Here is a 16,778-nt window from a genome sequence, read left to right as displayed (position 1 = left end):
AAGATTATAAAACAGATAAACTTTGATCGCAACAAGTAATTAAATTGCATTTAATAAATAATTTTAAAAACTGTCAGAACATGAAGTAGGTGATGTTTAATATTATTTTAAGAATTTTTAGAGACACAACCTAATTTTAAATTTACTCAATTTTCACTTAAATATTTTATTTATTTTATAAATATAGATTTGGAGAAGAGCAATAATACATTTAAAAATTACAGATGTTTATTTAAAATAACAGACTGACATTAGCAATTAAACTAAAGATTAAAAAAATCTTTAAGGGAAAATTTGCTAATTTTCATTCATTTATATTTAAACTAAAAGTATTTAAAATAAATAATAAAAACTTACGTTATTTAAAAGCAATTTTTTTGGTTGATTTTATTTAAAAAAAGAAAAGAAAAAAAAAACATTTGGTTTAAACCAGTCGACCCTGGATAAATAAATAAAAATTTTAAGTAACAATTCTGTTCCCTTTTAATGTTTTCAGTAGAGGATTTAAAACGAGTACAGAAACAAAAATATTTTATTAAAAAAATTAATTTTTATTGTCGTTACTTTCAATTAAGTTATTCATTCCACAAAAATTTATATAGGAAAGCTCTATCACAAAACCCGCTGAGTAATTAACCAAATGTAATACTAAATACAATTTTTTTTTGTTTATTTCTTGATGATTTAATCAGATTTCAAAAAAATATATATACATGTTGATACGAATCCACATATTGATACAAGTATGCAGATTGATATGAAATCACAAATTGATATAAGTTCAAGAGGAAGTAATTATTTCTTTTTTGAGTTAGTACCTACTAGCTGATACAAGTGAAACCACAACTCACTGTTGAAGTTTATATTTATTTCCCTCTTAATGAACATGGGTAATTAACTACAAATATAAAAGTTAATGGTGCTGCCCTCTAGATGATAAATTAATAAGATAATTAAGGACAAATTATTTAAACAAGTTTAAGCAGTATTATTTCTAAACATATTGAAAATGAATTTATACAAAATCTATTAATTAATTTCAAAATGTTTCTATTTCAAGTACAGTACAGAACCCGTTATCAGGAAATCAGAAAACCGGAAGACCAAAAAACCGAAACGAAATTCGATAAATTTTCCCGCCTTTTTTAAAAAAAAATTTTTTTTTCCTCATAAGATTTTAGGATTTGTCTTTCTTTTTTGAAAGATGTTCACCTTACCATCATTTTGGAAATAATCATTAGTGTATTACTTCATCGTTTTTTCTTCTTTTTAAGATTATTTCCAAAAAAAAATTTTTTTTAGTTGGGTTTAACAACAAAAAAACGGTTTTTTGTAGCGATTCAGAAAACCGGTAAAATCAGTTATCCGGAATAGCGATGGTCCCAATCGTTCCGGATAATCGGTTCCCTACTGTACTAGTAACTTTCAAGTACAAAATATTAGATACATTGATACAGACCCATCCCTAATGTACAGCACACCAGAAGTAATAAAGATAAACCAGAAAACAAAGGTAAAAAAATTTTCCTTTGTTACCTTTTACTTTTGGAAGTATGTTCTGTAAAAAATACAATAAGAAAAAAAACACTTCTTTTATTTTTCAAAATTTTTTATTAAATTGTAAATGCCTGTGTTTATAAAAATTCAAAATAGCATTGAAAATTTAAATCTTATTTAAGTTGTTTTGAAATAATGGACATTTTTCAAACATTACAAAAAATTAATCTTGGATAGGTTTGGATCTAACCCCAAAAGTTTGGTCAGTTAAACAAGTAAATAAAAATGAATGGTTTGATTTTTTTTTTCTAGAGTTCCTTTATCAACAGTTTTTTCTGAATACTTTTTTTCTGGGCAGCTATTTTTGATATTTAAAAAAAAAAAATTTTTTTTTTTTTTTTTAGATATGCCAGGATACTGTTCTTATCCTCCACTACACAAAAGGATACATATAAGTGAGTACTAAAAGCAATGTCATTTTTGTCTCACTGCAAATTTTGTAGTGGTTCAAAATAAAAATTAGGACAACAATTTATGAAAAATTGAGGACAAGACCAGGAAACTTTTTGGTGCAATACACACATACTAGACTATCACCTCTTTGAAAATTACACTTAGTGTAGTATATTTCTTTAATTTATGCAATCTAAAAAAAATAAAAACATGGGCAAAATTCTAAGTTTTCAAATAAAGAAAACCTGATATTTACAGTTATTTTCACGTAACAACAAATTACTTCAAAACGTTAATAGTATATAATCAACATACTAAAGAATAAATCCATACAAAAAATATATAAATAAAAAAACAGGAAAATCGTAATCTGGAAAAAAAGATCATCAAAATAAAAAGTTTAAAAAAAACTAAGATGTTAAACCAGTGACTCAAAGTAAATGGACACTTAAAAGTACTTTCGATAACAATAAATGAAAAGTGTAAAAAATGAAAAACAATATTTTCTTTGTAGAAAAAATTTACTACTCAAAAATTTTAATAAGTTTTTCTTTATGTGGAAGAAAGATTTTAATGTGGAAGAAAGATTTTTTCTTTGAAAAATTTGCTCTATCCTATGCATGAATGACATCTGATGTACATGACCTTGGGATATATGCCTATGACTGGCTTGTGGTGGAAAGAGGTGTAAAATGATAAAAATTTAAAACAATTCTTTTAGAATGTTCAGGTTCAAAAGAAAACTTTTGTTCCAAAAGTGATATAGTAAAAATTTGTTTTAAGAAAAATAAAAGATTTTCATTTTTTCACATTATCTCCTTTTCCATTTGATAAAGGTTTCTGTTAAATACACATATAGTTTTTTTTTCAAATTTAAATAGGTCTAGTTTCTTGCATTTCTTTCTACTGAAAGATATTTAAAAAAAAAATATATATATCGATTAATTTTTTTTAAATCTTATGAATCATCTTTGTAAGCTGAAATGGTGCATTCTGAACAAAAAAATCGGGATAAAGCGATAAGAATCAAGACAAATAAGAAGAGAATAATTTTAATCAAGAATATCAGCACAACTATGAACCCTGCATACTGCAAGATAATTTAGTTTCTTTAAAAAAGAACAACAGATAAGTAGGTCTCCAAATTATGTTGCACTGAAAATGACATACATCATAATCATAAATGAAATATCGCTATGATTAATATATTCTTATTATATAATTAGAAAAATAAAGCAAAATTGCCGGAAAAATCTCATTTTTCTTATGTCATTCAATACCACTTAATTCTATGTTTTAAGTATCTATATTTTTGCCCAGCATTAGCATTTTGTTTTGAAAAAAAAATCTACTAATAAAAAAAATGTATGAAATTTGTATAAATTTAAGGGTGCGTATGTAATTTGCAAAATGAACAACAAAAAAAAGACTCTTAAACTATAACTTTGATTACACCACCACTTTTTGGTTAAGAATCTCCGACTTAAGTCTCAATATAACAGTGGTGCTAATATGAAGACACTAGCCTTTCTGGTGCTTGTGTCAATGAGAAAATTTAAAAATTTAAAATGCATTCTTAAATTATACAAAAATATTTGTTCAGATTTGCAAAAAAAATTGGCCCTGCTAAAAAAAGAAAGTTTATTTAAGTCTATTAAGCTTGCAATGACTAAATAAATTTCAATGGATTACTATAAAAGATCCTTCTAACAACAGAAAATTGTTAGTAAAAAAACAGATGAACATAAAATTGGAATTTTAGATGGTGAGATAAGTTTATTAAGAAAATGGTACCTCTAACGTTTTTCTTTTAGATCTGACAAAGAATTAAATTTATTTTCTAATATTTTGTCCATTGTACAAATATGGTGTTTAAAACTTTTTACTTTTTTCACTTTTAGGTCTGTATCTATAAGTTTGTTTATGTCAGAAAGTGAGAAAATGTTTGATTGGCAAATTCTTCCTGAAACAGCCAGAATTTGATTGACACTTTCATAGTCATTCAGTCAAAATTTAAGCCCTCTGGCTAGTCTGAAAACAGACAGAATTTTGATTCGAAGGCTTTTCCAGTACCAAAACGCTTAGATACAAAAAAATAAAATTTAATAATGCATTGTCCTAAAAAATAATGTAGTAGCCAATATAGTTTTAATTTTATTATTTTGCTACTTTTTTTTATATATGTATTGCTTTACTTGGATATAAAAATTATTTACTATTATGCATGCTAAAATTATGCATTGAAGTTTTGGAATGTGCAAACGTTTGGGGGAAATGTTGTTTTGAATGCTTACTGCAACCACAAACCTTTTTTTATGGTCATCTAACACTCAATGCAATGATCCTGATCAAACATTTATGTTTTTGTTATAAGTTTTTAAGGAAAACATAAAGTAAATCAAACAGGTTATGGATACCTAAAAGTGAAAAGTTGTATATTCATATTTCTGGCTAAAGCAATTTATTAAAGCAATTATAATAATTCACTACATTGTTTTGTATATGTTTCACAAAAGAGTTACTACTTAATATTTATAACATATTACTAAATTTCTACAAGTAAATTTATAATTAAAAATGTTAGGACCTAAGTATTAGTGCTTAGCTAAGTGGCTGCTGATCATTCCGTTTTTACTGCTAACAAAACTGTTCTTAAGAATTTCTGCATTCACATACATGATGTGAATTGATGTTCATTTAAAAGTTAGATAAATTTAAAATCAAAGAAGCTTAATAATTAAAAATTATATATCAAAATTGAATAAAGCTTTTAGTTTCTTAAAAATTATTAGGATAACTGCAATTATTATATATTTTTAATGTTCTTAGTCCTATAAAATAGTAGATGTGTTGATAACTTATGTCAAAAAAGTGTGAACTTTTGTCAAAAGTTTGAACCTATGTTAATTTCACGACAGCATGATTTTTAAATATTTTGCACACTTCTAAGTTAGTCTTTTTCTTCCGTTTACTTGAATTCAACCTATTCAATCTAGAATGATTTGAAAGACTCGTTTTGCTAAGATATTCAGTTCTCTCTCTTTCTCTGTCATTGTTAACAGACAAAAGACTTATCAAACTGTTGTGTTACACAGCATATCAATTCCATGTAAAATTCATACACACTGTTGTGCAAAGCTGGTTTGCAAAAATGTTAAGTAAGCTAATGTTGCAAACACTCAAAATAGTGGCTATAGCAGAGTAAAATAAACTGGCCATTAATATACCTTAATATAATAGATCCCATATCTTAAGATAATGAAAATATGCCTTATGAATCTATGAAAATATGAAAAATATAATCTTATGAAAATATACCTTTCATAAGATAATATACCTTAAGATAGACCCATTTTTTTTATTTTGCTAAACCCATAGTTGAAATATGGAACAATATGGATATATTTAGCCAAATGGATTTCATATGGATTGATTTAGCCAAAAAGGATTATAGTATTTTATAAGTGGAAAAAAAAAAAAGAATTGCCAAACAAAGGGAAGTCTTTTGAAAACTAATTGTGAAGATCAGAACTCACTACTGAGCTGTTAAGCCATTGAGAAAAAAGAATGAAGTATTCATCAAATTCAATTAGGTAAACTTTCTATAAGAATAATGTAATGAGGTTTACTTACCAATTCCAATATTGGGATACAATTTTCCATCCACACTTGTTGGTGACATAGACATTGTTGATCTGAAACAAAAAAGAAAAAAGCTTCAACAATATTTCAGTAGAGACAGGTTTAAAGATAACATACTCTTAATTTTTTAACTTAAATATTCTCTATTAAACCAATTTCATTGTTTTAAGGTAAATTTTATTTTTTTGCTTCCGATTTGTTTAAATATTTTGCCTGTTTGTCTTATGCTAAAAGACAAACAGGCATGCATCATAATTTCAATTTAATTTTACTTCCTGCTAAAATCATGTGTGACCAAATCTCACCTTTGTGTAGTTTTATAATAGTATCGGTAAGATATGTAGAAAAAAGCTATTTAACGTTGTAAATCATAGTTATATATACATATAACTTGAACTGCTTTCCAAAAAGAGGTGCGCTTTATTAAAATAAGGAGAAAATATGAAAGAAACAATTCAAACAAAACTATGCCGGAAATAAACTTTTTTGTTCATTTTCTTTTATATAAAATTCAGAAGTGGTCTTTTTTTAAGAAATTATGGCTGAAAAAATTCATGTAGCTTTCTTTCACTTGAAAATAGTTTGTGACTGCCCCCAAAGAAAATAAACATTGTTACCTTAGTAATCAAACATTTCTTCTTACTGAATTAATTGACTATTGATTGATATCAAATAAATCAATATTAAAGCAAATTCTTACCCTAATATTCAATGAAAGCTTTGAGAGAGACACGAAGAAGTGATTAATTATTATTAGTTATTCTACAAACTAGACGGCAGCCGCACTAAATCACCAGACCACAATTGTAAACAAATACCTTTTAAACAACAAACGTCAAACCTAAACATTCCTACATCGCAATTTTAAGAACAGCTGATAGTTATTTGGTAATATAGGTAGCGCTGTATATGGTAAATGACTATTTGTGTTTATAAAAGTGCCATTCTTTTTCAACTTTATTTTTCTACAGGAAAATATCTTTTACCAATCAGGTTTTCATTCCTTCCCGTCAACGATTGGAAGTGCATAATCCACATTTAAAGAGAATGGCCATTAAGCTGTTTCATTACAGTGAAGCATTCTCACTGCATATGATTCAGATAGCGCGTCGTAAATGTCATTCGCGCTTTATTGAAATTTCTAAGCACTGCGAATGGCTCTTAAGGATTTCGTCCCGCAACCATGATTTGCTCTCGTCAGGAACTTTAGTTAGCGTCATCTATAGGCGATTCTTGGAAAATTAATATTTTCTAGAAAGTGCCATTAAAGCGTGCAATTGCGGTCGAATTCCGCTTGAAAAAAAAAAACCTCCACCAGTCTGACTTGCTGCTGTTGCTGGGACATGTGAGCATCGCCGTGTAATATTTAGGGGAATATTGAATAATTCTTTTTGAAAAGATTTTTCAATCTCATTAACCCATATTTTGTCCAAAACAGACTAAGAAGTTGTTTTTCATAGATATCTGTTTAATTTTAGTGCAAAGCTTTTTCTAAATAATTTAATTAAGGTCTATGGCTCTATATTCCCCTAAAATGTTTGTGAAATTTCGCATTAAATATAACACTAGTAATTTAAGTATAGCTAAATCTATTCTCTCTGTTTTATGAGGTTGGCTGCTAATAATTTTGGTAAGAATAGTTCTATGTATGTCATGTTGTGAATTTTATTGATGTTTTATTTCTTAAAAGAGATTAATATATTGAAATTACTGTAATTGAAGCTCTCCCTGTATTTTTAAGTAAAATTCATTTTAACTTATTTGCAATTGTTTAATTTAAATGAATGCATGGTCTTCAAGGCTTGTTAGTCTACAAAATGCGCGCTAAAAAACTTTCTATGGCATATTTGTCTACCTATAATTCTGTTAAAGACTAGCATTAACATTAACTGTATCAATAATTTATACTTAATATTAATCAGAAGTAAAATTAAGGGATCGAGTATTATTTATGTTCATGTTTTTACTTATTTTATTGCAACGTTTGGGATGAACAACTATTTATTAATAAAGCTAAGCATAGCTTGGGAAATAAAATAAAAAATAACTTAATTTTTTCATTTGCTGTATTTGTCAACTAAATTTTGGCGCAATTTTTTAATCTTAATATACTTATCCAAAGGAATGTATTTTTTTTAAGTACTGTTAATTATTGACATACCCTGTTGGAAATACAAGATCCAGGCATATCAGGTAATGACTTGGTCCTGTTGTATTTAAGTATGGGAGGTACTTCAGTGTTCTCCTCTTTGCCATTTTTGTTAAAAGAAGCAGTCATCCCTAAAAAATACTACCTTTTTATTTTTTCACGAGAAGATTGTTTTCTTAACCAATTATTTTCATGAGAAGTCCATTTCTGATTTATTTTGTTATTGGTAATTATTTAACATTAATGTCTCATTTTATTCCTTCATTTTAGTAAGATTTTTCTTATGTTATAGTTAAATTTTGCTTGATGTTCGGACCAAGGGATATTCATATCTCTTATTTGGAGTTTTTTACTGATTTTAAAGTTTATATTTTTAAGTAAATACTTTTTATTAAAAAATAAACTTAAATTTTTTCTCGTAATTTTCAGCTTAAGATGTAGGAAAAGCTTTCAAGTTGATAATCTTTTTTATTTTGGTTTGCTTTAACTTTTGTTATTTTGATAATGAGTGAGGATTACTTTGTGAAATGTACAAATAAAATAGCATAAAGGGGTAATTTAAAGTTCAGGATCAAAGTCAGTTATCATAATAATTACATATTTTGATAAATTTTAATAGTATGGTCATATTTTGATTTTAATGGTTTCAAAACTCTGTGCCCTTTTCTGTGAGGAAGTGCCCTGCCCTTTTTTTATTCCTAGGGAGAACTGTGCTTTCTTCATTGATTTTATATTAACCTGATGCATGTATAATTGCAGTTTCTATTCCCATTGGAAGGTCCATGCTGATCCATTCATTCCAATGTAGCAAACAATTTGTTTTTTATTCAAAAAGCTGAGTGTTAATAGTTTTCCAATTGAATAAGAATCAATGGGTGGGAAATGTTACACCTAAATTTTTTTATACATATTATTGCTTTACAATTATATATATTGCTATTGCAATATATAGAATTACGGAATAAATTTGAAAAATCTTAATCTTTCTATATCAGCAGTGTGAGTAATTAAACCACTCTGCACCATGACATGAGGGTGCACAAACTTTGAGAGTCCACAATCCAGAAATAATACATTATATATTAATTTTTTGACACTGCAAATCTAAATACAGTTTTCCGATTGCTTTTTTCACTTTTGAAGTTCTTTCAGTCCATTTTATAGTTTATCCAAGTGAGTTTTCGGAGGTTATTTTTAGATTTTCATGTGTTTCTTAAAATCCCGAACTTTTTAATACAAATAAGACTCGCGACTTTGTGTCATGCATATAATCACTTTTGACCAGCTTTATTTGTGCCAATTTCATTGCAAGCCGGAGATTTTTATCGCTGTTTCGAAGGCATTTAAGCCTAGGAAGCTAGGCATTTCCGTGCGGTTTCAAAAATCTAATTTTTGGTAGTTTAAAAAACTGTTTTAAAACTTAACATTCATAAAATCTCTTATAATTCACTAACAATAAGTGTCCTAATGTTAAAAATATATGAAACTTAGTCCCAACTGAATGGTGAAGCTAATTTTGAGCTATAATGTGTTTGTTTTATTTTAAATAATTTTAGATGCCATGCAATTTCTTTAATTTGCATTTATGTTGCTCAATAAAGTATATTTTTCTTACTTTCATTCAAGAACATTACGGTTAGTTCATTTTAAAATTTACTTTTTGTATTACTGGATGAGATAAATAATAAAACTCTTTTCTCCTTGTTTATATTTTTAGATAAATTCATTTTATTTTCTTATAAAAAGGAAATATATATGTATTTTAAAAGTATAGATTGTTTTTTTTCCCCCCATTTTGGTTGAATTTAATGTTTAAATTAAGATAATTTCATGCATATATATTACTAAGTTGACCAATGAAACGAACTGTGTTTAATTGTTTTAAAATTTATAAGTTAATAGGTATAAATTAAAATGAATAATTAGAAATTTCCAACAAAAAATCCGTCAACATATCTAGATATTTTGGTACATAGCCCTTCATTCAAGAAGATTGTGCATCCTACTACAGTAGAGAACCGATTATCTGGGACGATCGCCAGGGTTGGCAGGTTTTTGACATGTGACAGTTTTTGACAGTTTAAACCATGGTTTAAACCGTCACGTCAAAAACCTCACTGTCGAAAATGTCAAAAACCTATATTCATATGTGAAATTTAATTAATACATAAAATTTATATATTTTTTAAAGAAGGATAGTGTTTCTAAATATGTTCTAGAAAAAATAAATTTAAAATTTTGAAGAAACACTTATATTTTGAATAGTAACCAAAATCTAGTACTTTTGAACGCTCACATCTTTTGTAATATTATGTATTCATTTTCATGTGTTATTGAAAATCTACAGTGATATTATTAAGAAATTTATTTATAACCAAATTTAGTGTATAGTATAGATTATACTAAAAATTAGACATTTTTAAAGATAAACATTAGCAGTTTTGCACATTAGACATCTTCTTTTAAAGAGAAATCTTTTTAATATTCTTTTAAATCTTCTTAATAATCTTTTTAACATAAGACAATACAAATTTAAGTGCTTTCTGTTAAATACACAGAGTAGTTAGTGTCGATTTACAGTATATTCAGCCTATTTATTTACTATGCTGAAAATTTAGTTTATCCAAATACTTGTGAATTTCATTTTGCTGAATACTATATACATAGTTTTGTTGAATATCTAAATATTCAGCTGTTGAATAATTACTTCTTGCTTTCAAGATATGCATTATTTGTATTCTTAATACAAGTGGAGAAAAAAAAATTAAGAGATAAAAATTGTTTTAAAATGATAAGTGTAATAATTATAAATAAATATAATAAACAATATGAATTATATTTATCATTATTCATAAATATAACTACTTTTAAATTCAAATTAACATACTGGATAATAAAGATATTCGGTATAACATTAAAAAAATTTTTTTATACACTTGTATCTTACATCAAGTTTGTATTTATACAACATAACTTGTAAGTTCCTAATAAATATTAGTTATATGTTCCTTATATGTTAAAAATGCATAGTAATAAACTTTTAATTTTCTTAAGTATCAAAAAGAAAAAAAAAATTTTTTTAAATATAAATATTTAAACAATTTTTGTGCAAAATTTTTCTGCACATGCATTTGAATATAAATTTCTGAGATTTTAAATCTGTTATTTTACCTTAATTTTAATTAAAAAATATTTTAAAACCTGCTGATTACCTATAGTATAATTAAATTTCAATATAATGCATGGCAACTGTTGGTAGTTTTGAAGTTTATATATTTTCTTGGCAAACTTCAGTTTTTGACATTTTTGACGGGTTTTTGACGGTTTAAACCAGTATTATACCCCTGTCATGTCAAAAACCACTTTTTGACGTCAAAAACCCAACCCTGACGATCGCTATTCCGGATAACTGATTTTTCCGGTTTTCTGAATCGCTACAAAAAGCAGTTTTTTTTTACTGTTAAACTCAACTAAAAGAAAATTATTTGGAAATAATCTTGAAAAACGAAGTACAGTACAGAACCCGTTATCCGGAAATCAGAAAACTGGAACGAAATTCGATAAATTTTACCGCCATTTTTAAAAAAAAAAATATTTCCTCATAAGGTTTTAGGATTTTTCTTTCTTTTTTGGAAAAATGTTTACCTTACTATCATTTTGGAAATAATCATTAGTGTATTACTTCGTTTTTTCTTTTTAAGATTATTTCCAAATATTATTTTTTTTAGTTGGGTTTAACAATAAAAATGTCTTTTTGTAGCGATTCAGAAAACCGGAAAAATCAGTTATCCGGATTAGCGATGGTCCCGATCGTTCCGGATAATCGGTTCCCTACTGTAATACACTAATGATTATTTCCGAAATGATGGTAAGGTAAACATCTTTCAAAAGAAAAAGAAATATCCTAAAATCTTATGAGGAAGAAAACATTTTTTTAAAAAAATGGCAGGAAAATGTATCTAATTTTGTTCCGGTTTACTGATTTCCGGATAACGGGTTCTGTTCTATATTAAAATTTTTTAATTAACTTGAAGAATAAAAATAACCTATAACTATCTTTGAATATAGTTATTGTGATTTATTTCCTCATATTAAGATAAATTTCATTTCATTGTGGTTAGTCAGTCTGTACAATGCAGAGTTTTAAAAAAAAGCCCTACCTGGGTGGGTTTTTTTACGATATTACCTAGTTTAATGCTTTTTAGGTTTAATTTTTAATTCAAATGAGAACAATTTTAATAAGGAAAACTTTTGTACGAAAATAATTACGTTATGAATTAAAGAGTCTTAATGTTGTACTATCTTTTCATGCTGGTATTAATGAAAGACTTAATAAATTCTTTCCTTGAGTAAAAATAATAAATTGGGATCAGAGAATCAGAGAATTTTTTTTTTTTGTTTTATTTATTTTTAAACATTTATAAAGTAAGCTTTTTGCAGGCCAACAAAGTGCAAAACTGTTTATTTAACAATTTTTTAGTAGTTTTAGGAATTACTCTTTAAATTACATATTTATAGTTATCTTCCATATAAATATTCCAGAATCAATATATTTAAGATAAGTATGAAATCCCTTAAAATTTTTCTGTTCATCTATTTCTCATTACTAAAGAAACCCGTGGCAGAATCACAGCGACATTGTCGCAGAACGTTACAGAGTTCTTGCAGAAAGATTTTTCTTTTGAAAAAAATATTAAAAATTAGTACGTATAATTATTATGTTTGCTCTCAACTTATGACGATAGTATTATAAATCGATGTAATGTTTCTGTTATATTTTCGGCAGTTGTTGATATTGATTTTCACGTGGATATTAAATATCCTGATATATTTCAAACTATATGGAAAATTCGAAACAATATTGTTATTGATTTCTCCATAGTTTTTAAGTCCGATATTTTTTATATGATTTATTATTTATTACAACAACGTAATCTCGAAACGAAACGCGAATTTGAGGAACCCGATTCGCGTGATTTCGTCCTCAATCTTTTTTTCGGCAAATACAGACTTCATGATTTTTAATTACATTTTTCATTATGATAATTATTTACAATATGCGAAGAAGGAAATAATTTGTGTCCCCCCCCCCCCCCCCCCCGCACACACAATTCCAGAATATCACCCATAATAGAATAAAAATTTATTACATGATGTTTTATTAAGAAAAAAAAAATTTTTTTGTATACACAACACTTTTATTATTTTAAATTAGTGACGTGTATGTTTGTTATTGTTAAAAGTATCTTGCAGAAAGATATTAGTGCTACAGTGTTTGTCACAGATAGCTGGAAAAATTCTGCCACAGGGCTAAAGAAATGCAACAACAAATACAATACAGGATGGTTTCCTGAGCTTGAATTAATTTTGGAGATCCATCATGTTTGACAGACAGAAGAGACTGGGTAAAATGGATAGGAGATAGAAGTGAAAAATAACATTCTCATTCATCTCTTATCTAGTAAAGAATTTAAGCAAACTTCTTTTGAGAAAGAGGATAAAATGATTGACAGATGTTCTCATTTGTATCTTATCTAGTAACCTCTACTCATAACATATTCTCTTTTGTCTGTCAAACATGATGAATCACCAAATTTTAAGCTAACTTTTAAGAAAGAGTGAATGGAATTATTCAGTACTGTCAAAAACCCTTTATTGGGGATTGAAATGGTCTACAGGTAACTTAGGGCAAAACTATCTACCTAAGGCAGCACTTCCTCTGCTTTCACCATTAGCCTGTAGAAAGTCTTAAAAGGAAGTACATTAGTTTGTCTTGATTTTCAAATAGATTAAAAACTTTATTAAAGTTAGGAAACTATATGGAACTGGAAGCTACATTGAAATTAGTTTTAAGAGAAAGCGTCATGGAAATTTTAAACAATATTTTTGACAGTTAAGTACAAAAAATATTAACAAAAAAATCTTAAGAGTGTTGTGATCATGAATAAAGAAATTCTCAGCCAATCAAATACTCTTTAAGGGGCGAGATCAGCTGGCATGTGCGGAATTTTGAACCTCTCCCTAAATTTGAAAAAATCAAGATGTGTTTAAATATAATTCTATAAAACCTTATATTTTATAGTAAGAACGCATATCTTTATTAGTCAGTGTCAGAATCTTATTGTGATCTATTTTATGTAATGTAAATAATATATTTTGAAATAAACTTCTTGTTGGAAATGTGAATAAGGTTTAATTTTCAATATTGCGTTATGTCGTGATACAGAAAGAGTCTCCTGTTTTTTTATTTTGTAAGGTTGCAGGTCTGAAACTAGATAAAGTGGTTATGGAATATATTTATATATATTAACTGTTAAATATGATCTGTAAATTTTTATAAGAGACTATTGGAATGGGATGGGGCTTCTTAGCTATTTGTGTTCTCTGTAAATATTTGCCTCAAGATTTGTTATTTAAAACCAGCGAAGGGATTTTACTGGTTTTGTTACGTGACAAGCACTGCCTAGAGAATAGCATGCATATTTCAAAACTGGTTCTAGTTAAAATTTCGGAATAAGTTGAGACGGATATTAAAATTTTGGCGGTAAGCTCTGTTAATAGTTAACTTCGGTACACCACAAAGTGTAAAAATGACTAATTGTTCATTAACAATGAAATTATTTTATTTCAAGAATTTGAGGAATTTTTCAATGCATAATTACTCCTTCTTTTTAGAGAGAACATTTTTGTTCCAAATTCAAATTTTCTTCCTTTTTGACTCTGGATAACTAAACTTAAATCAGTGTTAATTATGTGTTCAGTGTAATAGCTTAATTATTGGACTTATAGACAATGAAATATATTTTTTTAATGTATTTTTTATTATTTCCAACAAATTAGCGTAACTTAAAAATATATATTTTAATTTAACAATAGAAATATAAAAATTGTTGGCACTCTTGGCAGATGTTAGAAGTGCTCTCTACAAATATCATTGTTGCAGTGGCTGTATTTTGTATTGATGTATTTTTATATTGATTGAAGTAAATTTCAAAAAGTAACGGGTATGCAGCTATGCTCATCACCTTCAGATAACTCATTTTACTAGTTATGAAGGTACTGTGAGTTCAAGGGGAACATCTCAAATTAGCAAAACTAGCTGGCTGGCTGTTGTATTAGATGGTTGTTATCTAAGGTTATGTGAAGGACAGAAGACTTTTACTTTTTACTAATTTTAAATTCTTTCTTGCAGGAAATCAGAATCAATAATCAGAAATTATGTCTACTGTGTGTAACCCTGTTGAGTGCTTGAGAAAGCAGGTTAAAGAGCTGAATGATGGATGTATTAAAGCAGCACAGTCCTATTTTTCACCTTGGAAATCCAAAAGTGATCATGAATCTGTTGCCTCAAATTTTAAAGTTTGCTGTTCTACCCAAGAACTCGATAAGCAGAAAAATGCTTCTGTTCAATCTAGTAATTTAAAGAAATATTGCTTATCAAATTTTGATATAAATGCTTTGAGTCCAAATTCTTGGTGAATGTAAAATTAACCTTCTGATGTGAATTTTTTCTACAGAGAAAGAAGAGATATTGTAACATATTCTGCTATTCTTTTTGCTGTGTGAATTAAACCTAAATATGTATTAAACTATTTTGTATTTAAAATTTTGGAAGCTAAAATTTCTGTTTTAAATAGGCTTATGAATCCTTAAAGAAGTTATGCTAATTTGTGTTTTGTTAACTTAATATTTTCTCTTTGCTGTTAAATGTAATAAAAAAAATAGAACATAATTGAGGAAATTTTATTAACATGTACTATTCAACAGAGCTGGTTATTTTTCATTGTTTAATTTTTTTCTCAGCGTTGTTACCTCAAAATTGGCATATTTTCTGAATATTGCATATATATTTGGCATTATTAAACCATAGCGTATATTTATTTCACTTAATTTGACAATTTTATTATCATTTGTGATATGTTTTAAATGCACAATTATTGTAATATGTGTTTGTCATTTTTGTATCAGTTATTTGTTTTCAATTGACCTTTCTTCATTGGAAAGTATGTTTTTGATTTTTAGATATTTAAAACTGCAATATAAAAATACATTCGACATTTATGTCCATTTTCATTAGAGTAGAAATAAATTTTAAACAGAATATATGATTTTTTTCTATCCAATAATTTGGTCAGGATTTATCATTCACTGGATTAAAAAAAATTTTAGTTGTAAAACTTACCATTAAAGTATTAACATTTTTGACTTAAGACTTGTGACCAAGAAGTTGCAATTTTATAAGTCGTTGAATGAGATTTTCATGGTTATTCTAAGATTCAATATTTTGACTGAAGTGAATGTTTATTGATAACCTGATAGTATTTATCTGCTGTATCCTTATGTTTTTATTTCAATGTTACAAAAGCAGTTTGTATATATTTACAAGTTAAACACAGTTAAAGTCATAAAACAATTTGTGAGTTAATTTCTTAAACTTTAAAAGTTAACTTATTGATAGACTTGCTGTTCTTATTGGTAAGGTAAAAATAATTAAAATTTCAACTCAAATTAAAATTGTTATATTCTTTACGAAAATCACTTACTTTCAAAACACAATAAGTATGCAATTAGATGTTTAAAATGCAAATTATGATTTTTATAATTTATGAAAAATATTTTCATTTTATGTAAATCCTGTTTTTTCCAAACTTACATAAAGGAAATCTGTTATTGTATGTTGTGATTAATGTTTTTAGATTAAGAAAATTGTATATGATATGCATTAATTAATTATGTTATAAACTTAAATCATTGTCTTTCATTGTGCAACTTTTTATTAGAAATCTCATTGTTTTTGAAAAGTTTATTTTTTCTTTTGTATTTAGACTTACCTAATTAGCTCTTTCATTTTTTTTCTATCCTTGTTCAATAAACTTGATAATTTTTATTTGTTTTGACTTTTAATCCTTTATTATTTTTTTAATTTTTGTGTAGCAGCGTCTAATTACAATCTGTTTTAGTCATCTAAATGCAATTTTGACATAATTGAAATGAATAGTTAGAGTGAATTAAGTTTTTTCAGAATATTCTGTGATCA

General features: G+C 26.8%; 1 protein-coding gene and 1 long non-coding RNA gene across 3 annotated transcripts in view; one reads left to right on the top strand and one right to left on the bottom strand.

Moving 5' to 3' along the window:
• The window catches only part of LOC107455114 (tumor protein D54), a 38,663-nt gene extending 32,037 nt beyond the window's left edge, over positions 1–6,626 (bottom strand). Inside the window, exons 1-2 of one of the 2 annotated variants that reach the window (XM_043041059.2) lie at positions 6,293–6,626; positions 5,584–5,645 (exon numbers count right to left, since the gene is read on the bottom strand). In XM_043041059.2, coding sequence (XP_042896993.1) covers positions 5,584–5,638 — 55 coding nt within the window. In that variant the 5' untranslated portion in view covers positions 5,639–5,645; positions 6,293–6,626. Of the gene's footprint in view, positions 1–5,583; positions 5,646–6,209; positions 6,234–6,292 lie in introns of those variants that run through there. The other variant, XM_071188349.1, reaches the window with a different exon arrangement.
• Positions 6,627–6,888: 262 nt separating this feature from the next.
• LOC107445689 (uncharacterized) lies at positions 6,889–16,628 on the top strand. Its single transcript, XR_001584281.5, has 2 exons — positions 6,889–7,222; positions 14,934–16,628. It is a non-coding gene; the product is annotated as an uncharacterized LOC107445689 (long non-coding RNA).
• Positions 16,629–16,778: the final 150 nt, after the last annotated feature.

The sequence above is a fragment of the Parasteatoda tepidariorum genome, chromosome 12 (assembly GCF_982258835.1).
Source record: "Parasteatoda tepidariorum strain Cologne lab strain chromosome 12, Ptep-v5.0, whole genome shotgun sequence".
Classification (NCBI taxonomy): domain Eukaryota; kingdom Metazoa; phylum Arthropoda; class Arachnida; order Araneae; family Theridiidae; genus Parasteatoda; species Parasteatoda tepidariorum.
Note: the sequence above shows the minus strand (reverse complement) of the source record. Positions and strands in the feature narration are given on the sequence as shown.